Raw genomic sequence first — 27683 nt, forward strand, 5'->3', positions numbered from 1 at the left:
ACTATTACAGAAAAACACAGCCAATCAAATGGTAAGCAGTCGTGTGTTGCCCAGCCACAACAGATACAGTTAGATGGTAACTCCTACACCTAGGGCTCAGTGAACAACACAGAATATGGGGTGGGAAGATTGCAAGAGTCAGAGGACCAGCATGTCAGCTGTGAGAATGTCTCTTCTAGCTATGACAGGAAAGCCACTCCATGAAGTCTTAACAACATGGCTGCCTAAACAAGACCCAAACAAGGCCAACAGACATGCAAACATAGAAGAAAGGTATCTCGTGAGGCCTGGGCCCTGGACAAGGAACTGCAGACAACTAGGGAATACCAAGAACAGGGGAACTAGTCTCCCCTGGGCAAATGGCCACAAACCGAATAGTCAGCTCTGAAATACATATACATTGTATAGACTGGGCAGATTGTATTTATAGACCTAGGAGTACACACACACAACCACAACACCACCAACAATTAAAGAAAATGAGGCCATATTAGAGAGATAGTAGGAGGGTGGGTACATGGAAACAATCAGAGAGAGAAAAGAAAAGGGGGGAACAAACTCAATGAAGAATATAACTTTTTCAAAAAAGTATGTATATGAATGTTTTGCATGTGTGCATGTCTGTGCATGATGAGCATGCAGTGTCCATGGATTTCAAAGGGCAGAAAAGAGAGTCCAGTCTCCTAGAACTAAATTACAGACAGCTGTGAGCCACCGTGTGGATGCGGGGAATAGAACCCAGGTCTGTTGGAAGAACAGCAAGTGCTTTTAACTGCTGAGCCATCTCTCCACCTGTCTCAGGACTTACTATAAAGCTATAAGGATGGTTATCACTTGAAAACCATTCCGTGTTCCCTGGGTACCAGGACAGACCCAGGAAACAGAAAGGTTGTCAACTGATATTCTCGCGTGAGAACACTACTATGAACCATCTTGTACTTGTCTTCTTTTTTTTTTTTTAATTGTATATCTTTCATTTACTTTTTTTTTCAACAGCTCACAAATATTTATTCACTAATGGGGTGATACTTTCTCCCTTCCCCAGGTTACCGTCCCTCCCACTGAGGGTCCCACTGAGCTCAGTATCATGTCAGAGGAAGGTCCTGGTGCCCAGGCACATGGTTTGGAGAAGGAGCTCATCCTTCTCCTGAGGTTGCTGGTCTTTGTTGTCAGCCCAAGGTGGCCATCTGCACTCAGAGTTCTTTGATGTCCCCAGCTGAGGCTCCAGGGTAGTAGCACTTGGGGTATCTCCCAGCCTCAGCAGCCTGAGGGCCTCGGGGATCAGGCTCCCAGGATAGTACCAGAGAAGCAGCTCTAGGCAGGGGCTCCTGAGTGGTGACAGGGCTTGGGGAAAGCCACAGGGGGACTGCAGTAGGGTGGTCATTATATAGGCTGAGTCTGAAGAAGTGGGTGGCCATGTTCTCCTCAGACAGAAACGGCTTGTGCAAGGGTTCCCTGGCATCCAGGCCCAAGTCACCCCAGTGGTGGCCCATGGGTCCTGACTTGGGGGGCCTTGCTACAGGGACTATTGTAGGATCATTATGGTTTGGGGTCCTCTCTTCATTTACTTTTATTGTACGAATATTTTGCCTGGCATGTGTCTCTGTTTGCCACATGTGTGCCTGATCTCCATGGAGATCAGAAAAAGGTATTAGAACCCCTGGAACAGGAGTTACAGATGTGAGACAGTGTGGGTGCTGGGAACCAAATGCAGGCCCTCTGCAAGAGCAGCCAGTGCTCTTAACCACACAGCCATCGCCTCAGCCTCTGTATTCTTCTCCTAATGAATGAAAATGAGGATCTTTGGTAGGAAAAGAAAAAAGGAAGCCGTTTCAATAAACAGTATAAGGACAGAACACACACAACACTGAAAATTATTTCCATTTATGCTGTACAACCACATACAGAAAAATTCACAGTAGAATGTACAACACACGGGGAAGGAAAAGAATACAATTTTTAGAACATTACTCTGGTGGTTTGAATAAGAATGGACCCATAGGCTAATATATCGGAACGCTTGGTCCACAGCTGATTAAATTATTTGGGAAGGATAAAGAGGCTTGGCCTCGGTGGAAGAGGCATGTCACTGGGAATGGCCACTGAGGTGTCAAACCCCATGCCTTTCCCATCGAGCTCTCTGCCCCAGCACCATGCCTGGCTGGCTGCTGCCATGCTCCCAGGCGCGATGGACATAAGCTCATGCTTTGAAGCTGAGAGACTCCAATAACCATTTCTTGTATGAACTGTCTCTGTTATGGTATCTTAGCAGAGCAATAGAAAAGTGACTGAGGCTTACAACACTCTAGACACAGGCCACATTCTCCCAAGAATAAATCTAAGAAAAATTATATAAACTCTCAGACAGTTGCTCTAAGATGGCGGTTCTCAAGCCCTCTGAGCACAGCCAACATCACCCACAGATATACTTAATACCAATCAATCTCGGCCTTTCTCTCTCTCTCCCACTCCCTCTTGTACATGCACATGCACACATACGTCTAGATACACAAAAGTTTCAAAAGCGCCTTTTTTTACTGCCCTCGCTACACTCTGGTAGCTTCTTTTCCTCTAGTCCTCTTTTGTATTACTCACTTTACATTGGCCACATTCCATTGAAAGCAACTTCATGAAGCACTAATGGGCCAGCATCCATAATTTGAAAATTAATGCTTTGGGAAATGACAATGTAAGAAACATGGCTGCAATCCAAGATGGCATGGTAAGCTCTAGGAATTTAGGATTTACAGCTCTTTTTTTTATGGAGACAGGGTCTCACTATGTAGGCCTGGCTACCATGGAACATGAAATCAGGCTGGCCCTTGAATTCAGAGATCCGTCTGCCTTCAAGGTGTGCACCACCCGACCCAAAACCTGGCAGGATATTTAATTCTTTTTTTTTTTTTTTTAAGATTAATTTATTTATATGTGGGTGTCTTATTTGCATGCATATCTACCGCACACCAGAACTGATGTTATAGACTTGTAATCTGGGAATTGAACTCAGGACCTCTAGAAAAGCAACCAACGCTCTTAAACACTGAGGCATCTCTCACCCATCCCATCCCCTTTCAAGGATTTATTTATGTATGTATATGGGAAGGATTTTTAAGTCTTAGCATCTGACAGAAGTTATTAAATGTAAAATCACTTGCTAGAGTCACTTGTTTATAATAAATAGTGCCAGGCATGGTGGCGCACACCTTCAGTCTCAGCACTCGGAAGGCAGAAGCAGGAGGATCACTGTGAGTTCAAGGCCAGCCTAGTCTATAAAGTGAGTCTAGGACAGCCAGGGCTACACAGAGAGACCCTGTCTCGAAAAACCAAAAAAGAAAAATAAATAAATAATAAGGCTCAGCCTTTGAAAACAGACTTTCCAGTTCTTAGGCTAATGTGTTTTCCATTATACTAACCAGCCAGCCTTCATTCGCACATGTGCATACAAGAATACAGCAATTCTGGAACAACTCATCCTCACAGGCAGTAAAAGAATATGTATGTGTACATATATTTGTACAGATCTTATCTAATAATCCACATGGTAGCAGTTACTTATTAAAATGAGTTGATTTGTATTATACTAAATTTAATCAGTTTTCACTGTATCTGTATCAAAACATCAAAGCCTTTCTTTCAGAAACTAGTAACTATGCTAATTTTGTATAAAAGTTTTTATCCTACTTAAATAACATTAATATTATGTCATCTCAGAACCTGTAACTAATTCCAAGTCCCAGTAACCAGAGCAGGCTCAACAGTGCAGGGAGTAAAGGGAAGCACACAAACACCGAGGACCTGAGCTTGGTTTCTGGAACCCACAGGGTGGAAAGCGAGCAATGACTAAAAGCTGTCCTCTGCCCTCTGTGAACTACAGTGTGAGCATATACTACATCACACACACACACACACACACACACACACACACACACACACACACACAAATGTAATTAAACCCACATTCTAGCAACGTTACTTATAGCATTATCAATTTTGTTAAACACGTTAAGAGACACAGGAATAAAATGACAAATTCATCCCATTTATAAAGCTTATATTCTGATATTTAAGACAAGCAGCATTAACTGGGGCTGGAGAGATGGCTCAGTGCCTAAGAGCACGTACTGCTCTTCCACAGGACTCTTATTCAGATGCCAGCACCCATGTCAGGTGGCTCACAACTGCTTATAACCCCAGCTCCAAGGGACCGTATGCTTCTGGCCTCTGGGGCACCTGCACCTGTGTGCACAAACTCACATGCAGACAAACACACATAATTTTAAAATAATAAAAATAAATTATTTATGAAAAGATAAACAGAATTCAACAACCTTACAATATGCCTGGAAGATACTGAAATTATTTCATATTACCAGGAGCCCTATTTGGCCATCGAAGAGATAAGAAATAACTTACGGTTGCACCGCTTCTGTACAAATCGTAATTTGCAAGCTGTTCTGTAAGTTGATAGTCGTATGACATCAAAATTCTGAGCCCCTGAGAAAGGGAGAGAGTAAAAAAGTGAGCTGTGCTGATCGTTCCATCGCTGTATGGTAGAAGTGCAGGTCACTGTGGTGTACACGGGAAAGGAAAGCTGATGAAGCACCCTGCACATGCCCACTACATGCCAAGATGCTGCCCACAGTTTTGCCTTCTGCTAGGCAAGAGAGCTCTGAGAGGAGGAACACTCAGTGTCTCAGTCAAGGACCTGCAGGGTTAGAAAAGGGCAGCAGGGTGTGAAGTAGAAGAGGGTCAAAAAGGTAGACTCCAAGCCAGGCAGAGTGTGGCTGAGGTAGGAGAACTGCTACAAGCTTGTGGCCAGCCTGGGCCAGTGAGAACCACTTCCATAAGTGGGGAGATAGAGACAAGAAGAGGTCCCTAAACAGAACTTGTCTGTAGCCATGGTTTGTTCTCTTCTCAGCCCTGTTTCCTGTACAGCAGCCAGCCCTTTTCTATAACTGGTCACAATGCTATTCCTTTGCTGATAATATACTATGCTCCTTCCCACAAAACTGCCGCCACCACCTCAAGCGCCAGGGACTGAATCCAGGGACTACGCCAAGCAAGTGCTCTGCCGCAGAGCTACGTCCCCAGACCATTCTTTACTCAACCAAGTCTTTTTTTTTTAAATACTTTTTATTAATTTATTCATATTACATCTCAATTGTTATCCCATCCCTTGTATCCTCCCATTCCTCCCTCCCTCCCATTTTCCCCTTACTCCCCTCCCCTATGACTGTGACTGAGGGGAACCTCCTCCCCCTGTATATGCTCATAGGGTATCAAGTCTCTTCTTGGTAGCCTGCTATCCTGAGTGCCACCGGGTCTCCCCATCCAGGGGACGTGGTCAAATATGGGACACCAGAGTTCGTGTGAAAGTCAGTCCTCACTCTCCACTCAACTGTGGAGAACGTCCTGTCTGTTGGCTAGATCTGGGTAGGGGTTCAAAGTTTACTGCACGTATTGTCCTTGGCTGGTGCCATAGTTTGAGCAGGACCCTAAGTAGCACTGGCTACTTACTATGTACCCAGCCAGGCTCGACCTTCCTTGTCTCACAGCCCTGAGTACTGCAATTACAAGCATGGAGGAGCACTATAGCTCGCTGTATCTTCCTATCAAGAAGTAAAAATTGCTCTGTAAGTTCAAGGCCAGCCTGGTCTACAAAGCATGTCCAGAAAAGCCAAGGATACATAGAGAAACCCTGCCTTGAAAAACCAAAAAAGAAAAAGAAGGAAAAAATGTTCAGTGTGGTAGCACACATCTTTTTTTTTTTAATTTATTTATTTGTTATGCATAATGTTCTGCCTGCATATTCACCTGTAAGCCAAAAGAGACTTCAGATCACATTATAGATGGTTATGAGCCACCATGTGGTTGCTGGGAATTGAACTCAGGACCTCTGAAAGAGCAGTGGGTGCTCTTTAACCTCTGAGCCATCTCTCCAGCCCAACACACATCTTTAATCACAGCACTAAAGGAGGCAGTGGCAAGCAGGCAACATACATACATATAAGATAAAAATAAAGTTTTTAAAAAAAGAACCAGAGGCAAGAATAGTGGCGCATGGCTGTAATCTCAACATCTGAAAGGCAGATTAAGAAGAGGACTGCCACATGAGCTCGAATGAGATCCTATTTTAAAAATAATAAATAAATAAATCCACCCACCAAAGGAAGAGGCAGACATATTGGGGAGGGAGTGCAGAAGACACACTACTCGCTCCCGATCCCTCACCACACAGTACTCTCTGCCACCTGAGGACCATGCCAGCAAAAAGATCATCTTCAGATATAACCTTGCAACTTAGGCCAGAAGCATAAGACAAAATAAACTTTTCCTTTATAAATTTTCTGCAGCATGTTATTAGAACCAGCAATGGACCAAAACACAGAGTTCATGTAACACTGTGTCTGTTGCCTAAACTATTGTAAGCATTTCAAAGAACTTTTTTCACAAGAATAGTAGTATAAGGCCAGTGAAGTGGTTCATCAGGTACTAACTCTCAGCAACCCAAACGTGAAGGAGAAGCCTGGCTCCAGAAGGCTGCGCTCCGGCCTCATCTGAATGCTGTGGCTTGCACTCATGCACATAAAACAAACGACTAGCACAGTTGCAGCATCAGCATCTTTCCCCATGGCAGGATAAGTCCTGGAATCAAGACTGCTCAAAGATAACTACCTCAGTGAATTAACTAGGGAAAATGAAAATAAACTTCACAAAGAGGCACAGGCTAGCTCCCCCTAGATTTTAAAATATCTGGAGTTAGGGACTGTTGAGATAGCTCAAGAGTTAAGAGCACTTTCTGCTCTTGCAGAGTTCAGCTCTCAGCATCCACATTAGGTGGCTCACAACCACTTACCAACTATTGTGCCAGGGAATTCAAAGCCCTCTTCTGGCACTCACACAGATACACATATGCATATTTTTTAAGTCTGGAGTTAAAAAAACAACAAAATATAGCAAGTAAGAAATGAAATAATCAAATGGATTGTATTCCCCAAAATTTTTAAAAGACAGTGTGTTCTTCATAAAGAAGGTACCCTACAATAGCCTAATGAGCCGTTATAAACGTTAATAAGCTTGAACTTTGTTTTAATTGATGCTATAACTTCTAGGGTGTAGAGGGATTTTAATCCAGCAACATGACTACTCTGGCTGGAATACAGACACGCACTTAGTACACACCTTTAATCCCAAATAATGATGGTAAATTTAATTTAGTTTGTTTCAAAAGTGATGTCTAACTGAGGGGCAGACAAAGTGATGAATCAGAGAAAGATTTGACAGAATGAGTCAGGACAGGATAGACCCAACTCTCACCAGAAGAGACAGGAAAAAGAGGACTTTGGAGAACAGCACAGAGAGAAAGAGGGAAAGTGTAGAGGGAGACAATATTACCAGGAGAGCTTTATAGAGACAGGTTGAAGAGAGAACAAGCTAAACACAGGTGAAGACAGAACGATCCAGAGAATGAGAAGGAGCCAGAAGATTAGAACAGATTGCCTAAGTTAGTATGAGGCCAAGCAGAGCAATTCAGACGGAAGCTGAGAGAAGCCAGTTTGAATCACTCAGCTTGGAGAGGAGTTTTGAGCCAAACAGCTGAGTTAAACCAGCCAGCTAGAATTCAGAAAGAGCTAGAAAGGGTGAGCTTATTCAGAAGTTAAGTCTCAGAGGCTAAAAACATTCTAGGCCTAGAGCAGATTATACAGAGGCGAGAAGCTTCCAGGACTAGGCCTAGGGTAGCAGATAGACACGGTAAGCATCCGAGACTACAATTAAACCAGGTGAATAAAAGCTAATTTTACATAGGGTAAACCCCCGCCCCCAAAAAGGATCACAATCAAGTAAATAAAAAGTTGTGAAGTGGAAGTTCAATTCACCCAAGAGAAAACATGAAAGAAGGAAAATTCTAAAAAAGGACTGAATTGGACTGAGGAGACAGCTTAGTCAATCAAGTGCTTGCTACACAAGCATGAGGAACTGAGTTCAGTCCTCGGTATCCATGTAAGAAGCCAGGCATGGTAGTAAACACGTGTAATACCAGCGCAGGGATGCAAAGACAAGACATATCCTTGGAACCCACTAGCCAGCTAGCCTATGATCCCTAAGCCCCAGTCCCACTGAGAGCCTCTGTCAAAAAAATAAAACAAAGCAAAATAGGTGGGAATAACAGCCAAGATTGACCTCTGGCCTCCACATTTACAGACACATGCTCCTGTTCTCACATACAGAAGCAGACAGACACACAAGTACAAAGTCATAAAAAATAGAATTTGTTAATATTCCTATAAAGAGGCTGAACAGAATAAGGCAGTGATGAGGCTAAGGCTGCCACAAGGGGTTCCTCGTCCCTACCCTTGGTGCTGAATACTGATCCTGAGGTCTCACCGTTCACTAGGCAAGAACTCTGCCACTACACTATACCACCAGCTCCAGATTTTAAGACACTCTAGCTTATGCTGTTTGTAGGAGATGAACACTAGGCATGATACACAGAAGAAACCTAGCAGGAATGCAATGGGAATTCTAAATGCTTGTGAAAATGCTCCAAGAAAACAAGACCTGTTTCTTCAAAACACAATTATTCTTGAATTGTGCTTTGAAGCCCCTCCCAGGTGCAGCATATAGGAGTGAGTTTACTTCAAATTACTCATTACAACTAGCTATTGTTGTATAATATGGTTTTGCTGGTGCGGCCTGCATGGTTGGATACTTAACTCATGTGATTCCTCTCCGTAAAAACTGGCTGATGGTCTAAGTAACATTGGCTCCATTTTCCCAGGTCAGCCACCAATAAAGCAGCAAACAGAAGAGAAGAAAATAACTACCAGGCCGGGCATGGTGGGGCACGCCTTCAATCCCAGCACTCGGGAGGCAGAGGCAGGCGGATCGCTGTGAGTTCAAGGCCAGCCTGGTCTACAAAGTGAGAGTCCAGGATGGCCAAGGCTACACAGAGAAACCCTGTCTCGAAAAACCCAAAAAAAAAAAAAAAGGAAAGAAAATAACTCCCTATACAGGCTGAGCATCCCTAATTTGAAATCTATAAATTTCTGAGCTAGCATATCATTCATAGCTAAAGAAAAATAATAATTACAAAGGGTTGGCAAGGTGGCTCAGCAGGTGAAGGCACCCACCACCAAGCCTGATAACAGGAGTTCAATCCCTGGAATCCAACGAGAGAGAGATCTGATTCCGACAGGCTGTCCTTGCACCTCAGAGTACATCAGTACACATATGCAAGAAAAATAGGTAAATGGGGTTTTTTGTTTTTGTTTTTGAGACAGGGTTTCTATGTGTAGCCCTGGCTGTCCTGGACTCACTTTGTAGACTAGGCTGGCCTCGAACTCACAGCGATCCACCTGCCTCTGCCTCCCGAGTGCTGGAATTAAGGGCATGTGCCACAATGCCCGGCACATGTGACACTGCCAGCACTTGGGAGGCAGAGGCAGGTGGATCACTGAGTTTGAGGTCAGCCTGGTCTACAGAGAGAGTTCCAGGACAGCCAGGGCTACACAGAGAAACCCTGTTGGGTGGGGTGGGGGAACTGCTGCTTCATATCAAAAGATAAGCAGAACAGCCCAGCAGGTACAGAGACAGAAGCACTGCATGCAGGGACAGCACGCATATAGCCTGCTGGAAATGGCGAGCAAGTCTAGATCTTCTCTTGTGTTTTGTTTCAGTTTTTCTGTTTTAGATTTGCTATGAGACAAGGTCTAGTCATGTAACCCAGATTGGCCTCAAAATTAATATCCTCCTAATTTTGCCTCCCAAATGCTGGGATTATAGGCATCCCACTCCAATTAGTCAGGATTTTAAGTGCCTCTCTAAGCCTATGGTTTGGTCCCAATTTGGCACTACTGGGAAGTGGCACTAGGCTCAAGAGGTAGCACCGTGTCTTCTAGTCACAGAGTGGCATCAAAGAAGGTGATGCTCTCTTGCATCCCAGGCACAGGTGAGCAGCTCTGCTCTGCCATGTCCTCCCCACCATGATACCTTTCCACAGGCCCAAATGCAGCAGGATCAACTGACAGAAGCTGAAACCTCCCACCAAGACTACAGCTCAGGCATCGTACATCTGCTCACATGCTGGAGGCCAGTGCTGACGCCTACCACTGCAAAAACTAAAGAGGAGAAAAGGGGGGGAGGGGTCGATTAAAAGCCAGAAACCTCCAAGCTCTGAGAAACACTAACTGTTCCTCTATAAAGTCATCATCTCAGGCAATAAAAAGTTAACACAAGCCATGGAATAGAAATTGGAAACTTGTGAACAAGGCAAAAAACAGGCCCAAAGGTAAATTCTGGATTAGAACTCTCATGAAGTTAATAAGGAAAAACTGAACTAGCTCTGAGCAAAGACATGGCAGGGGCTTATGTGGCATAATCTACATAATGCATAGTGTGATCTAGGGCACACTGACAGACGTGAGAAAGTTAAGACTAGAAGAAAGTTTCAGATTGCTTATTGCTTTAATTTAAAAAGACCAATAAGAGGCCTGGAGAGATGGCTCAGCAGCTAAGAGCACTGGCTGCTCTTCCAGAGGACCCAAATATTATTCCCAGCACCCACATGGCAGCTCACAGCTGTCTGTAACTCCAGTTCCAGGAGACTAGGTGCCGTCTTCTGGCTTCCACGGCACTAGGCACATATGTGGTATACACCCATACTTGTAGGCAAAAACCCATACACACAAAATAATTCTTTAAAAAAAGGATAATAAACATTTTTTAAAGTGGCTGTTGGAAAGACTGTCCAGTGGCTGAGAGCACTTCGTGCTCAGGCAGAGCACCCAGGTTTGAGTCCCAGCAGCCACCTCAAACAGCTCACAAGCATCTGTAAGTCAAGTTTTAGGAGATTCAATGCTTTCTTCTGTCCGCCAAGCGCACCAGTCACAAATGTGACACACAGGCATACAGATAAGAAAAATGCTCAAACATAGAAAATAAATCTTTAAAAATCTTTTAAAACATTTTAGCAAACATAGGTACCACATTTGCTACTCTTCGTCAGGCACTGTGCACAGTACTTTCCTTGCATTATTGTAGTTAATCACAAGAATTCCACAAAGTCAGTATTATTGCATAGAAGGAGAAACTAAGGCACTTCTAACATTTTTTGAATAAAAGAAAAAACTTGCAGCTGGTGGTGGGGCATGCCTTTAATCCCAGCACTCAAGGGAGGAAAAGGCAGGATGATCTCTGTGAGTTCGAGGCCGTCCCGATCTACAAAGACAGTCCAGGACAGCCAAGGCTCTGTGTAACAGAGAAACCCTGTCTTGAAAAACCAAAAGAAAAAAGAAAAGAAAAAGAAAAAGAAACAAACAAACAAACTTGTCTAAAGCTATACACCCATTAATCTCTGGAACCAAGATCCAAAGCAGGCTGTGGTTGGAGGAGCAGATTCAAGACTCGGTAACAGAGCCAGCCATGTGTACACACACTTGTAAGCCCAGCACTTGGGAAGCTGAGACTAGAGGTTGGTGAGTTCAAAGACAGCTTTAATGAGACCATGGTAAGAAGAGAGAAGGCAGGGCACCTAAGCTCAGCTGCACTTCACTTCTTTAGAGGCAGAAGGTGAGGGAGAGGGAAGCACCTGCCTGACATAACCAGCAGGCTGGCCACTTCACTCAATACCTACACTGCTGCTCTACTATCTCTAACAAGCACTTATCAAGCCTAACCCTCTGCCTCCACTGACTCAAACTATGCTGAGGGCTGAAAAAATCTGCAAAGTCATCTGTTAATTATCTCACAACAGACAGAATTCTAGAATTCTTCAAGTACCTCATGAATTATCCTAGTCTGGGTTTCTGCCTCCTATTTCTTGACTCAGCCACGCAGTACCAATTCCATGATTTTTTTTTTTTTTTTTTTTTTAAAGAAAGGGTCTCACAGCTGGGCATGGTGGCGCACACCTTTAATCTTAGCGCTCAGGGAAGCAACAAGGAATGAATCTTAGAGTGATTAAAGCTCTTCTTCAAGGATGGACTTTAGTAATAGAACTGAAACAAAAGCACAGGATATAGCCATGTGTGGTGGCGCACGCCTGTAATCCCAGCACTTGGGAGGCAGAGGCAGGCGGATTCCCATGAGTTTGAGGACAGCCTGGGCTACAAAGCAAGTCCTAGACAGCCAAGGCTACACAGACAGACCTTGTCTCAAAAAGCAAAAAAAAAAAAAAAGATGGGGTCTCACTATGTAACTCAGGGTGTCCTCGAACACATGGTCTTCCTGCCTCACCTCCAAGCAGGACAGTAACAGGCACATGCCCACACCCAGCTTTGCAGTAGTGATCATAAAATGTCTTTAAAGGGTTTACAAAGACTAATCCAGACGAATACTATAAAGGAATCTGAGAGCCAATAACTGTGAGGTATTTTATATCACACAAAATAAAATACTGGGAACCATACAATTCCTCAGGGGGGCCGCCACCGTCGCCGCCGCCGCCGCCACCACCACCACCTCCTCCTCCTCTTCCTCCTCCTCTTCTTCTTCTTCTTCTTCCTCATTTCATAATATAATTTGAATGGAAGATTTTTTAAGTGTATAGTAAAGCTCTTTCTTTTTGGTTTTCTAATAGTGCTATTGTTCTAACGTGTAGTTGTCTTTACTGCATGCTTAGCATCTGGTAAAAGGTAATTTATGTAATGTATTAATTATTAACCACTATCAGCACCTGCAAGCTTATGGTAACAACAGCTGCAGAAAATGTTCTAAACAGTAGGTATGACTTAAACTCACAGGTATTCCATGTAACACTTCTGCCTCATTTTTTATGATCTTAACTAAGAAAGCAATTCAAAGTACTTGGGAGGCAGAAGCAGGCAAGAGCTCTGTGAGCTACCTCACAGATTACCTCCAGGCCTACCTGCAAGTTCCTAGCTACAGAGGTATACAGTGAAACCCTGGAGGGATGGGGATAGAGGGGGTAGTCTCAAGCCTTTCAAGTAAATTATATGTAGTAGCGTTGAGTCCCCCAAATCCTTGGTTCTAGAACTCCCATTCTTCCTTCTCTGAGGCTTCTAACATACAATTACCAACTGACTAAAACTACTAATCCCAGCACTTGAGAGACAAAGCCAAGTGGATCTCTGAGTTCAAGGCCAGCCTGCTCTACAGAGAGTTCCAAGACAGCCAGAGCTACACAGAGAAACCCTGTCTCAGAAAAAACAAAAACAAAACAAAACTACTGCTTGGTAAAAATAACAACCGCCCAGTACTCCATGGTGGGAGCCCAGGACACTCACGCATTTCTATGAAGAGCTGCCTTTTCTCCGCCATGGTCTTCCGCTTGTTCCCACCTTCCTCAATCATCCTAGAGACGAAGAAAGACAGGATGAGCCAAGGCACAGTGTGAAGACTCACCCAAGTGCTTACTGCGCAGCTGTGAACGTGTGCATAAAGTGGGAGCCTCCCACCAAGAAAGGTGAACCACTCTCCCATTCTCTGGTGGCTTCTGGACGATACTGAACAGTCCGTAGCTAAAGGACGTGGTGTGCTTCCTTCCTGAGTTGAAAATACAGGACTTCTTTTCTAGGAGCTAGGCTCATACTTTCTCTTAGACTGCTCTAGACTTCATAACATAGCCCACACTAGCCTGATTCATAGCAGCTCCCCTGCCCCAGCTTTATGAGTGTTGGAATTACATCATCATGGCTGGCTAAGGATGTCTTTTACAAAACTTGATTATTTTCTTTACAGAAATGTTGAGTGTGTTCAGACAGCTTCCTCTACCACCACTGTTTTACATATATTAATGTATTACTAAATATGATTTCAGATACAACAGAATGAAAGCCCAGAATTTTCCATTTACAGACACAAGACAGACATAAAAACTTCTGTTTTATGGGAGGCAGAAACAGGTGGATCTTTGTGAGTTCGAGTCTAGCCTGGTCTACAAAGTGAGTCCAGGACAACCAAGGCTACACAGAGAAACCCTGTCTTGAAAAAACAAAAAACAAAAAACTCTGTTTTAGGTTAAACTATATTGAGCAAAAAGATATTCATTCCCAAATTAAAGAGCCCCTCAAAGGAATTTTTCTGTCATGCAGTGATAGCTATGCCAGCTGTTAAGACTCCTCACATTTGTGAGTCTCAAGTCCCAGTTACCTGAGAGGCTGAGACAGGAGAATTTTTGAGCCTAGTAGTTCAAAGCCAGCCTGGACAACATAGCAAGATTCCATCATTTGCATTCCTCTCATCTATTCAGTAACCCCCCCCCCACACACACACACATACACACAAACATGTGTGCCTGCATTATTGTTACTGTTGTTCCTTCTTCACAGACTAGGCAACAGATCCCAAGAAAGCTAGCCTGCTAAAGGGCACATAACAACACCAGTGCATGCGCAAGCTCCTGAACATGCTTTTCATGTAAGGGTTATTTACACTTACATCCATGTCTCTAATGTCTAAAAAGCTAGAACACAACCCATTATACAGACCTATCTGTGCCAAGTTCTGCTGAACATAAGCCAGATCATTGCCCTGAGTAGATTAAACTGTTGTAAATCACCCTCAAGTATGATTAAACTGTTACACATTAAACTAGTACAAACCATTCTCAAATATCTTATGATCACAAACTAAATGACAACTATATAAACTGCATATCCACTAGAGAAAGAGAAAGTTGCTGGCCTCCTTTAAAAAAAAAAAAAAAAAGCTAGGCATAGTGGCACACGCCTTTAATCCCAGCACTCAGGAGGCAGAGGCAGGTAGATAGCTGAGTTCGAGGTCAGCCTGGTCTACAAAGCGAGTCCAGGACAGCCAAGGCTACACAGAAAAACTCCTCTTGAAAAACAAACAAAAAAGAAACTTTAAAATGTAAATATATTCCTTTTTTATTCTTTTCTTTTTTTTTTTTTTTTTTTTTTTCTTTTCAAAACAGGGTCTCTCTGTGTAGCCTTGGCTGTCTTGGACTCTCTTTGTAGACCAGGCTGGCCTTGAACTCACAAAGAACCTGCCTCTGCCTCCCAAGCGCTGGGATTAAAGGCGTGCGCCACCACACCCAGCCGTAAATATATTCTTTAACAGTCCATAATTAAGATTTTGATCAAGAATGAGCCTGTCCTGAGTCATGGAAATGTCATCAGTCTTCAACACACATGGTGGTTACAATTTACCCCAAGTCAAAGAATTTTGAACAGAAAGTAAGGGGGGAAAAGCCAACAGAAACAGAAAAACAAGCTAATAAAATCTAGGACTTAAAGAAAAAACAGGAGTTGGTTCTAGTAGTCTGTAACTGCAAAGGGAAGGGTAGAGAGGCCACTCAGAAGCCCACTGCTCCCTTATCCCAGGCTTGATCTCTCACAAAGTCAGCTGTTGGCACAGACACAGCAGAACAACCACACAGGTCAAACCTCTTTCTACCTTAGCATTCCTTTACATCGCTTTTCTCAAAGCAGAGAAAACAAATTCCTAGAGATTGCTGAACGCTTAATGACAATTTTCTAAAGTTTTAGTTTTATTTTCAGACTCATCTTGGGAAGCAATGTATATCCTGGGTCATCTAACTGGCCTCCACCGACAAGTACTGCCAGGCAATTTCAGCACGCAGAACGCATGTAAGACTATGACTAGTGACTGACAAACTACAGGAACTACACTTTCTTGAGCAAGTCTGAATCCGCTTTTGCAGATAGAGTTTGGAACACAGCCATACCTATCCAGTTCTGTTTCCTTTTTCTTCTTAGGAGGGGGTATGAGGGCTAGGCATGGTCTCATGTAGTCCAAGGTAGACTCAAACTTGCTTACAACTAAGACCTTGAACTCCTAATCCTTCTGCTTCCTAAGTGGTGGGATTTTAGGCATGTGTTTTCTTGCCTGGCTTCATTTTTGTATTATCATCTACGGAAGAATCTCAATCTCAATCTCTCTCTCTCTCTCTCTCTCTCTCTCTCCTGTTTTTTTTGAGATAGGGTTGTAGCCTTCGCTGTCCTCAAACTCATGGGGATCTGCCTGCCTCTGCCTCCCAAGTGCTGGGATTACAGGCGTGCGCCACCACACACACATCCTGTGCTTTTGTTTCAGTTCTGTTACTCTTCTTGAAGAGCTTTAATCACTCTAAGATTCATTCCTTGTTGCTAAAATGGCATCTCTCTCACACACACACACACACACATACACACTACACCAACTAGTGTGGTGTAAGTGTGAAAAGTCCTGCACAGGTTCATGCATTTGAGCACTTGGCCCAGGGCTGGGATGGTAGCCTAGCTGGTGGATGTGGTGGCTGGGAGCCAGCGGCTCTGGCAATCTCTTTCTGCTCCCCAGATACAATGCAACCACCCGCCTCAAACCCCATTAGCCACTATGGACGAGATCCTCAAATTGTGAACCAAAATAACCCTTTCTTACATCTCTTTAGTCAGGCATTTTTGCCTCATCAACAAGACAAGTAATTAATACATCCAGGTTTTATTTGGTTTTGTCTGTTTTCACAGTTAAGAAAGAAAAGAAAACCCAACGGGGCAGGAAAAGATGTGAAAGGAGAAGAAAAGATGGAAGTGCACTATGAAAATCCATCAATAATTTACAGCCTATCATAGAAGTAAACACTATGTACTTCAGAAGTTTTGAAAAGAATGAGACAAGCCAGGAGCAGCGGTGCATGCCTGTAATCCCAGCACTCAGGGAGACAGAGGCAGGAGGATCTCTGTGAGTTTGAGGCTAGCCTGGTCTACAAAGTGAGTCCAAGACAGGACAGCCAGGGCTACACAGAGAAACCCTGTCTGGAAAAACAGAAGGGGGGAAAATGAAGAATGATGCGGGAACTGCAGATGTGGCGAAATGCGCAGCCTGCTTGCTGCACAAACCTAAGAACCTAAGTTCAGATCCCCAGCACCCACACACACAAAAAAGCTACATGTGGTGGTGTGCACTTGTAATCCCTACCCCTGGTGGGAGTGTGTGCAGGCAAGGTGGGTGGATGAATTGATCTCAGCAGCTGAAGAGCCGCCAGTCTAGCCAGTCAGTGAGCTCCAGGTCAGTGAGCAACCGACTCAAAATCTAATGTAGACAGCAACAGAGTAAAACACCCAACGTCAATATCCTATGGAGGCATGAAAAGCAGCACAACTCACAGATGTGCGCGCACACACACACACACACACACACACATACACACACACACAGAGTCATCCCAGAATCAGGTCTGGGCCAGCCATCTCCTCCTGCAGTGGCTTACCAGTAGTTACTTTTCTATTGCTGGGAGCTGGCTATATTGTCACAGCTGCACTTTTCCTAGGAGAATTTCCTTCAGCCCTTCATTCTCTAGCCAAGATGCCTGAAAGTTACTCACTGCAATGGGGCAACAGAGAGCTGCAGTAGATGATTGTTAAGTGCTAACTATCCAGCCAGAAAGTTCTGGGTCCTGGAATCTGGAGTAAGTATATAACCACCTCAGCCACTGAGCACACTTATAAAGCACATGAAGTCATTAGAGACAACGTGAAGTAAGCATGAGCAGGTAGACTAAAGAGACCACCCAAGAAGGCTTTAACACCTTTCCCTCATAGCCCCAGGCCTGAACCACCAGGCTCCCCAAACAAAGCCTAGTAGCACATGCTAAAAAACAAAAACAAAAACAAAACAAAACAAAAACACCCAGGAAAGCCCTCTAGTTTGCTAAAGCAGAGTGGAGGCAATCTTTTCCTCTCCCCCTCCATCCCTCCTACTCTGACTAGCAGGCAGGCACTCTCTCACTGTAGGCAGCAGAAGCAGGGAAAGCAGCTGGTGTGGAAAACTACAGGAGTTTAAACTGTGAAGGAAAAAGGAAATGAAAGGTAACCAGCTTGAGAGGAAAGAAATGAAACTGCCCATGTTCACCTTGACATGATCATCTACGCAGAAAACCCAAAAGAATCTCCCAAGTCTGCCAACTAATAAGCAATTACACAAGGTTAGCTGATCAATACACAAAAATCAATATACAAAAGCCTATCCATTTCCCTTATAGTAACAACACACTGAAATTTGAAATCAAGGCCAGGCAGTGGTGGCCCACGCCTTTAATCCCAGGACTTGGGAGGCAGAGGCAGAGGCAGGCGGATTGCTGTGAGTTCGAGGCCAGCCTGGTCAACAAAGGGAGTCCAGGACAGCAAAGGCTACCCAGAGAAACCCTGTCTTGAAAAAAAACAACAACAACAACAACAACAACAAAAACTAACTAAATAAATTGCTAAGATTCCATGTTCATATATAAGAAGACTAAACATTGTCAAGATGCCAGTTCCTTAAAATTCAATCTATAGCCAGGCATGGTGGCACACGCCTTTAATCCTAGCACTCTGGAGGCAGAGGCAGGTGGATTGCTGTGAGTTCCAGGCCAGCCTGGTCTACAAAGTGAGTCTAGGATAGCCACGACTACACAGAGAAACCCGGTCTGGGGTGGGTGGTGGGGGGACCCACCTCACCCTATAGATTCAATGCAATCCCAAACAAACTCCCAGCAAGTTACTTTGTAAATATCAACTCCTAACGGACATAAAAAGTCATAAAAAGAATAGCCAAGACAATATTTAAAAAAATAAATAAAAGTGCATGCCTTTAATCCCAGCACTTGGGAGGCAGAGGCAAGAGGATCTCAGTGAGTTCAAGGCCAGCCTGGTCTACAGATCAAGTTCCAGGACAGCCAGAGCTGTTACACAGAGAAACCCTGTCTCAGGGGGAAAAAAAAGACACTGAAGGAACTTAAGTGCAAATTACTAAAGGAGAGGAGCCAGTATAGAGCCAGGAGAGTACCTGTAATGCCAGTACAGAGGAAGTTCAAGGCCAGCCTAGGGCGTGTGAGACCCTGTCACAAAACCAATCTGAAAAGGACAAAAAATACCATTTTAACTATACAACATCCATGAAAACACAAAACTACAGACAGTGAAGAATGATGACACTGGAGTCACGATGGGGAATAAAGGGGCTGGAGCGGTGGCTCAACAGTTAAGAACACTGTCTGCACTTCCAGAGTCCTGAGTTCAATTCCCAGCAACCACATGGTGGCTCTGATATGCAGGTGTACATTCAGATACCTGCAGATAGAGCATTCATATAGATAAAATAAATCTTTTTTTAAAGGCAGGAAATGAATCCAATGAACACAGAGGAATATTTGTGCAATGAAAACTATCCTGTCTGATAACGGCTGGTACGTGCAATTGTACCATTTGTTTAAACTGAAGAACATACAACACTGAGTCACTCATAACATAAACTACATTTGGGAGTGAAGGAGTGAATGATGTGTCATCGTAGGCTCATTGATTCTAATGAACAAACATAGCACGCTGGTAGGGAACGCTGGATCAGGAGGCTGTGTGTGTGTCAGGGCAGAAAGTACACAGGAAATCTACAGACTTGAGAAACAGCAAACAGAGCACTGACCCTCTTGCTACAGATGAAAGCCTCTCCTGCGCAAAGACTGCAAAGGCCTGTGCTGGAACTAGGTCCTGAAAGATGCTTATCTTCCGAGATTTACCCCTGCCTCTGGGAGAGTAAGATCAAGAGGCCAAGGCTGGAGAGATGGCTCAGCAACTAAGAGCACTGTCTGCTCTTCCAGAGGACCCATGTTCAATTCCCAGTGCCCACATGGCAGCTCACAACTGTCTGTAAGTCCAATTCTAGGGGATCTAAACACCCTCACACACATACATGTAGGCAAAACACCAATGCATACAAAATAAAAATAAATCATTAAAAAGAAAAAAAGAACGAAGCCAATCTTGTCATAGTTAGAACAGGAAGGTACTATGTCTACATTTGGGAAGAGGGGGGCTGATTCAGCAAACACCTGCTGTACTTGGAGTAACTGCAACACATATCTGGGAAAGGATCTTGAACTTGGAGGCCCAGTATATGCTGGTAAGTAAAAGTGTGACACTGGCTCATGAATTTAATAAAATAAAACCCCCTGGAGGCAATCCTGATGTGCTATGGGAATGACTCACTTAAACCTCCAATACAACGCCTAAATGCCATCCTAAAGAAAATAAGTTGGAAATGCTGGAACCACAAGAAGGTATTAAGGAAGGTGCCAAAGCTTCCTCATCCCCCACACTGTCTGCACTTTACCAAGGCCTTGCATCCCAGACTGGCAGCAGTTGCTTCTCCACGCCCCACCCCCTCCCCCTTCTCCTCCCCACCCCCCAGCTCTGGAATCTTGCTTCCTTCAGGGCGGGCCTGAAACATTATAAATCTACTGCCTAGAAACACTCGTACCCAGTGGCTGGTGGAGAAGGTGGAGAAGGGCCATCAGCGAGAACAAGCAGCAGCTAATTGCTCGCTAACACAGTGGCTAATCAGCCCTTATTTGCTATCTTCTTGTTCTTATCCCACTCCTCTCTGCCCAACAGATTTTCCAGGGATAGCCTCTTAAGCAAAATACTTGCATTCAAATCCTTGCCTAGAATCTGCTCCTGCAGAAATTAAGAACCTGTTCATTCAACCAAGCTTATTATTCAGATTGCCTCAAGTCCAAACTTCTGAGGCAGACAAACTGAGTACTGTCAATTATTTCCCCCGGTGCTTTATAGGTGTTATTATTTGCATCTCTGTAGTTGGGATTTCAACAGCCCTGTACTCACAAAGCCCTAATACCACCACAGCTGATCACGCGGCCCTGCTGTTGGGACAGGAGCTGGAACATCAATACTTGCATGAGTGTGCAAACACCGCTCTACTTCCACTGTCTTCCACTTGGACTCCTGGAATTCTGCCTTCTCTTAGCCACACAGTCTAAAGATAACCAATATCCCTCTATTATCCTTTTTACACGCTGACTCTAATTTCAAACCATGCCATATCCTTCCTCCCAGTCACTCTCATATCCACTCCCTTTTTCCTCCATTTCTGCTGCCAAAACCTTCAAGCATTTTAATGAACAAATAAAATTCTATGACCTCCTGATCTCAGGACTCTCCACCCCCATTTTCCTGTAGTTCATCCTGCAGACACACAAAGAAACATGCCCACTGGCTGTATGCACATAACCCTGTCTGCTGCCCCTCAGAGCATCCATTTACACTCTCAGGCAGATGCTCCATTCCTCACAAATTAAAGGCATAACATAGGCACAGTCTACACAGGGTAAACAGAGTCCCAGCCGTGCGTGAGACACAAGCAAAGCATCATCAACCTTAAAACTAACCTCCAAGTTCCTAGACGAGGCTGTTTAATATTCTTGGCCCAAACCCAAACCGAGGGAACAAGTTTTTACACAGAACATCAAAAACAACAGCTCATGAGATAAAAAGTTTTCTAAGTTGAATCTTTATCACAATTAACTACTCTGCAAACTTTTTTTTTAAGTGAAAACAAGCAGAATAAAATAAAGTATTTTCAGTCCAGTGAGATGGCTCAGTAGAGCACTGGGGAGCTCAGCTCGATGCCCAGAAGAGAGATGAAAGTAGAGGCCTGACTCCGCAGGGCTGTCCTCTGGCAACTAAATACACCCCACGGCACTTGTGGCCACACTCATATCACACACACACACACACAAACAGAAAATATTTTTTCAAAGCACATACAACTTTTAGAAATAAAGCTTAAAACTCAGTAACCAAAAAAACAGGCTGGAGAGGGCTCATAGGGTAAGAGCGCTGACTGCTCTTTTAGAGGTCTTTAGTTCAATTCCCAGGAACCACAGAGTAGCTCACAGCCATCTATAATGTGATCTGATGCCCTCTTCTGGCCTGCAGACATACATGCAGGTAGAGCACTGAATAGATAATAAATAAATAAATAAACCTTTAAAAAAAAGTTCAAGCCAGGCATGGTGGTACACGCCTTTAATCCCAGCACTTGGGAGGTGAAGGCAGGCGGATCTCTGTAAATTCAAGGCCAGCTTGGTCTAAGAAGTGAGTCTAGGACAGCCAGGGCTACACAGAGAAACCTTGTCTTGAAAAACCAAAAAAACAAAAAAAAAACAAAAACAAAACAAAAAACCGGGCATGGTGGTGCATGTCTTTAATCCCAGCACTCAGGAGGCAGAGGCAGGTGGATCACTGTGAGTTTGAGGCCATGGTCTACAAAGCAAGTCCAGGACAGCCAAGGCTACACAGAGAAACTCTGGGGAGGGGGGAAGACATGCTCCACCACAACCAGCAAACTGGTTGTATTCTTAATTGATAAACACTAGAAACAACAAAGATGCCCTTCAACATGTGGCTGTGTAAATAAACTACAGCTCTTCCTAAGGAGCAATGTTGTTCAGCAATAAGATGAAGTGCTGAGCTTGGAAATGACACAAAGGAAGTTTAAACATGAGTGAGAAATACAAAAGGGAAGACGCAAACATAAAAACACCACACTCTGCAGTACTCCAAATTCAAGACCTAGAAAAAGCAAGGTGCCGAACACAGCAAAGCCGCCACTGTTCATCCAAGCAGGGGGAATGGAAGGGTGGGTGCATGGATGAAGCACGCAATGAGAATATTCAATATGTAATGGTGAACTTTGTCTTTCCTTACTAAAGTAAGAAACTTCTAAAAATCTGTCACTGAGCTAAGAAAATATTAAGGTACTAGATAGTCACAGAATTTAAATCATAAAAAACTCAAATAAAGAACCAGGTATAGTGTCACACACCTGTATTTCCAGCCCTGGGGGGTAAGGGGGGATAGAGGCAGGAGGACCAACTTGGACCACTAGAGACTCTGTCTCAAAATCAAAAACAAACCGTTTTCAGTTTAGTCTGTCGCATGCTTAGTTTTAAAATACCATAAACAGAGCTGTGTGTGGGTGTGGGTGTGGTGGCGCACACCTGTAATCCCGACACTCAGGAGGCAGAGGCAGGAGGATCTCTGTGAGTTCAAGGCCAGCCTGGCCTACAAAGTAAATCCAGGACAGCCAGGACTAAAAGAGAAATCTTGTCTCAAAAACCAAACAAACAAAAAGACCACAAACAACCAGGCATGGTTGAGCATTTCAATCCCAGCACTTGGGAGGCAAAGGCAGGTGGCTCTCTATGAGTTCAAGGCCAGCCTGGTGTACAGAGCAAGTTCTAGAACAGCCAGAGCTATACAAAGAAAAATAAATAAATAAAATTGTGAAGGCTAGAAAGATGGGTCAGTGGTTTAAAAACACCTGTTACACTTGCAGAGGACCCAAGTTCAATTTCAAGCACTTGAAGAGCTTGGACCATCTTTAACTCTAGTTCAAGGGGATCCAATGCCCCCTTCTGACCTCAGGCATGCATCTGGTGCACACGCCAAACATTGATACATGCCAGGCATGGCAGCACATGCCTTTAATCTCAGCACTCAGAAGCAACAGCAGGTGCATCTCTGTAAGTCTGAAGCCAACCTGGCCTACATAAACTACCAGGCCAACTAGGGCTACCCTGTGAAACCCTGCTTCAAAAACAAAAAAAAAACCAAACAAATTTATACACATTAAATTTTCTAAGTCTTAGCTGGGCGGTGGTGGCGCACGCCTTTAATCCCAGCACTTGGGAGGCAGAGGCTGGCAGATCGCTGTGAGTTCGAGGCCAGCCTGGTCTACAAAGCGAGTCCAGGACAGTCAAGGCTACACAGAGAAATCCTGTCTTGGAAAAAAAAATATTTTCTAAGTCTTTTAAAATCTAATTATAGACTGACTACCAAAAATGAACAAAATGTACATTCTCAGATAATTAAGCCTGTAGGTTGTACACAACAGAAAACGACTAAGAAATAGCTATTAAGGGGCTGGAGAGATGGCTCAGTGGTTAAGAGCATTATCTGCTCTCCCAAAGGACCTGGGTTCAATTCCGAGCTCCCACATGGCAGCTCACAACTGTCTGTAATTCCAGTTCCAAGGGATCTGACACTGATAAAATAAAGTTTAATAAATTATTTTTAAAAAAGAAATAGCTATTAAAACAAAAGCCTCAAATTAAGAACAGCATTAAAATGTAGAAAATATTACTAAAAAATACTTTTATACATAAAATAATTTTTTATTTTATACATAAAATAAATATATTTAGACTATAGTACTAAAGAAAATTCACTAATACTTTTTTTGTATGACTGGTAGGATGTTTTGTTTTTGAAACAGAATTCATTATGTAGCACAGGCCTGAATTTGCTTGGAACTCTAGATGTATGTAACCTGGCCTCAAACGCAAGCAATCTTCCTAGTGTAGTCTCTGAAGCACTAGAATTACAGGTGTGGAACACCATGCCTGGCTTTTGGTGCTGCAATACTTAAAGCAACATATTCAGGTATCTTAGGAAAACAGAAGCAGCAAGAAAACACATTGAAAGTTCACATGGAAGCCAGGCAATAGTGGTGCATGCCTTTAACTCCAGCACTCAAGAAGCAGAGGTAGGCAGATCTCTGTGAGCTCAAAGCTAGCCCAGTCTACAGAGCTAGTTTTAGGACAGCCAGGGCTATACAGAGAAACTATCTCCAAAAAATTAAAAAATAAAAACCTACATCATCATAATATCACCTTCAGGCACAATAAACTCAACATGTAGACAAACAACATTTTTAATAGCTAGAGGGGTATGTTTGGTTGCTTCGGCTGATTCTACAGCAACACAATGAGATCATTGTTTTTGTATTTTGTGTTTGACTGACAAGCTCAGCATGTGAACAGCAGTGTCCATTCTGCTTTCCCGTGTCCTGCAAGTACGCTTGCAGTGTCACTACACTCTTCAGCTGACCAAAAATCCACCTGCAGTTTCTTTGCAGGAATTTTGTTAAGCCAGTCATCTATCTAGCAAGGTTCATTTCCTTCAAATCAAATAGTATAACCTGAAAGCCCACTGAGGGAGGCAGAATTGAGCGGCAGTATATCCAAATAGTGCAGGCAGACAAAAAAGGAGAATTGTCTAGCCAGGCTAAGATGTTACCACCACCAGCTCCCATCCCCTACCACGTGCCACTGAGGCCTGTCATTACACACAGAGAGGAAGTTATCAGTGGATAGGTTACATATCCACTTCCGAATTCTGGAAGAAGCCACAGCTCTCAAAATAACGGCCACGTGTGGCTTTGCCTGAAATCCCAGCACTCGGGAGGCTGAGGCAGGAAGTATTGTGAGTTCAAGGCAATACAGCAAGACACACCCTGTCTCAAGAAAAAAATGACACAAAACAAAACCCTAGACTGAGAAGTCTGGACTGTGCTAGATAGGCCTAGGAGCAAGTCAGGACTATAGACGTTATAAGTAGCTAAGGAGACTGAAGCCTAAGACTATGAAGCAATTTAGGTAGCCAAGGATGTGACTATAAAGCCCTCCCTCTCCACCCCACTGTGTATATCACCCTCTGCAAAGCAAGCAGCAGGAGGAGATGAAAAAGGAAGGAAATCTCCAAAACAGTGGTGCCCTCACTGAGCTGTGGGGGAGAGGGTGACAAGAATCCTCCCGTCTGTCCTGTCCCAGGAAGACAATGTGGTACAGGGCTGGACACTGTCTACAGGCAGAGGTTAAGAAACTGCCACAGCACACAGACTGAAGAAAGCAGAGGGAGAGAACCCTCAGGAATGTACTGCGAGAACTGTTAGAAGAGCCTTCCTTCCATTTGAATTGGTTGTTTGTTTCTTACTTAACCTTTGCACCTCTGTCACATCAAAGCCTTCAGGTATGAGCTAGGGAGCTAGCTCAGGCAGTGAAGCCCTCACCTTGCAGGGACCAAGATCTGAGTTCACAAAAGGCCATGTTTTAAAAAACCCTGGGGGCCAGCCGTGATGGCACACGCGTTTAATCCCAGCATTCCAGAGGCAGAGGCAGGTGGATCGCTGTGAGTTTGAGGCCAGCCTGGTCTACAAAGTGAGTCCCTGACAGCCAAGGCTACACAGAGAAACCCTGTCTCATGTGTGGGGATGGTTCAGTGGGGTAAAGCACTGGCCACACAGCATGAGGACTGGGATTTGGATGCCCAGCACCCACATTAATGTGAAATGGGCAGCCTGCACTCATGAGATGGGGCTGCCCAGAGCAAGCTGACTAGCTAGGTTAGCTGAATAAGCAAGCTCCTGGATCCAGGTGGGAGACCTGGCCTCAGTATGTAAGGCAGAGAAGCACTCACGGAAGACATCACACATCGTCTCTGGCCTCGATATATATAAACACATACACACACCACACACATATGTGTAAGCAGAAAGATAAGTAAATAAATAAACCAGGCTTGGTGGCCAGCAGTTATAATCCCAGCCCTGAGGAGGCAGAGACAGGTGGATCGTTGGTGCTCTTTAGCTAGCCACACTAGCCAAATCTGCCAGCCTGAAGCCAGTAAGAGATGCTAAGTCAAAAATGAAGGTGAATAGTGCCTGAGGGACAACCCTGAGGCTGCCCTCTGCCCTCCACATGCACATGCACACACAATGCACTCTGGCAAATAAGTAGTCTCCTGCAAGACCTGTCAGACTTCCCTGAATGTCAGTGTGACACACAGGTAGGTCTAAGCTTGGACTATGGCAAATATAGTCAAAACCACCTCTAATTAAAAACAAACAAACAAACACTCTGTTGTTCATTTCAGGAAAATTTTCAAATATCCTTCCTCTAATAATTACTCTTTTTTTTACAAATTAAAAGGAGTGCCAGGAAAAACAAATTTAAAACCAGATACCTTCTTGTAAGAAATCTAAGAGCATTCACTGGGTTCCAGTAAAAAACACAGTAACATACTCTGCAACTACCCAGACCTCGGAACAGCTGAATTAACCTTAACGGGGCTAGGCTAATTAGCAAATAAATCATGTGAAATGCTTAGCACAATGCCTGGCACAACCTAAGAGCCTAACAAATATCAGCTATCAAGCACTCTGACTATAGTGCAGCTCAGTTACAAAGACATTTGCTGATTATCACAGCGTTTCAGTACTGTTTTAGTTTATCTACAGTGCTAGCAATACACATAAATTCAAGATCGAGGGGCTGGAGATGCGGCTCTGTTGCAGTGCTTGAACCGGAATGCAGGACATGCTCACAGTGTTTGCTAGCCCTGAGTTCCGACATCAACACTGCATGAACTAGGCTTAGTGGTTCGAACCTTGTCATCTCAGGACTCAGGAGATAGAGGAAGAAGGAGCAGAAGTTCAAGATCATCACCAACTACACACTGGGTCTGAAGCCAAACATATGACTCTATCTCAGAAAATATAAAAATAATTTAACGTAATTGAGTAGGGTACCAGATGCCTATAATGCCAGTGGCTGAGGCAGGAGACTGCCATGAGTTGGGGCCTGCCTGGCTTACACAGTGAGTTCTAGGCCAGCCAGTAGTGACAAACTGAGACTCTGTTCAGAAAAATCTTTTAAAACAAAGAAAGGAATTAAACTGTGAACATGTCTTTCAGTTAACTACAACACAAAGTGGTTCATCCTATTTGTTTTTAAGAGTTTTTATTTTTATTTCAATGTATATGGCTGTTTTGCCTACATGTACGTCTGTGTACCATGCACTTGCCCAGGGCCGACAGAGTCCAAAAGAGGGTGTCGGGTGCCCAGCGACTGAATGAGTTATCATGGTATGTTGGGAATCAAATTCAGGTCTTCATGATGAGCAACCAGGGCTCTTACCCATAAACCATCTCTCCAGCCCCAGCAGTCTACCCTATTTCTACCATACTAAAGAGAAAGAAAAAAAAAATCATCTCAACAAATGCCAAAAACAAACCACTGATTAAAATTTAACATTAAATAAAAATACAAAGCAAAACCAGAAGAAACATCCTTAAACTGACAA

The 27683-nt window shown here is 43.9% G+C and overlaps 1 protein-coding gene and 1 pseudogene across 7 annotated transcripts in view; both read right to left on the bottom strand.

Annotated features, from left to right (window-relative positions):
• Nucleotides 1–27683, bottom strand: part of Dtnb (dystrobrevin beta) — a 211532-nt gene that overhangs the window by 178630 nt on the left and 5219 nt on the right. For all 7 annotated transcript variants that reach the window (XR_007830408.1, XR_007830406.1, XR_007830405.1 and 4 more), the window contains exons 2-3: nt 13245–13312; nt 4414–4494 (exon numbers count right to left, since the gene is read on the bottom strand). Coding sequence is in view for 2 of the 7 variants with exons in the window: in XM_051142956.1 (XP_050998913.1) it covers nt 4414–4494; nt 13245–13311 (148 nt within the window). In the remaining 5 variants the exon portion in view is untranslated. The remainder of the gene's footprint in view (nt 1–4413; nt 4495–13244; nt 13313–27683) is intronic.
• LOC127186775 (host cell factor C1 regulator 1-like) lies at nt 1194–2578 on the bottom strand (annotated as a pseudogene).

The sequence above is a fragment of the Acomys russatus genome, chromosome 1, assembly GCF_903995435.1.
Source record: "Acomys russatus chromosome 1, mAcoRus1.1, whole genome shotgun sequence".
Lineage (NCBI taxonomy): Eukaryota > Metazoa > Chordata > Mammalia > Rodentia > Muridae > Acomys > Acomys russatus.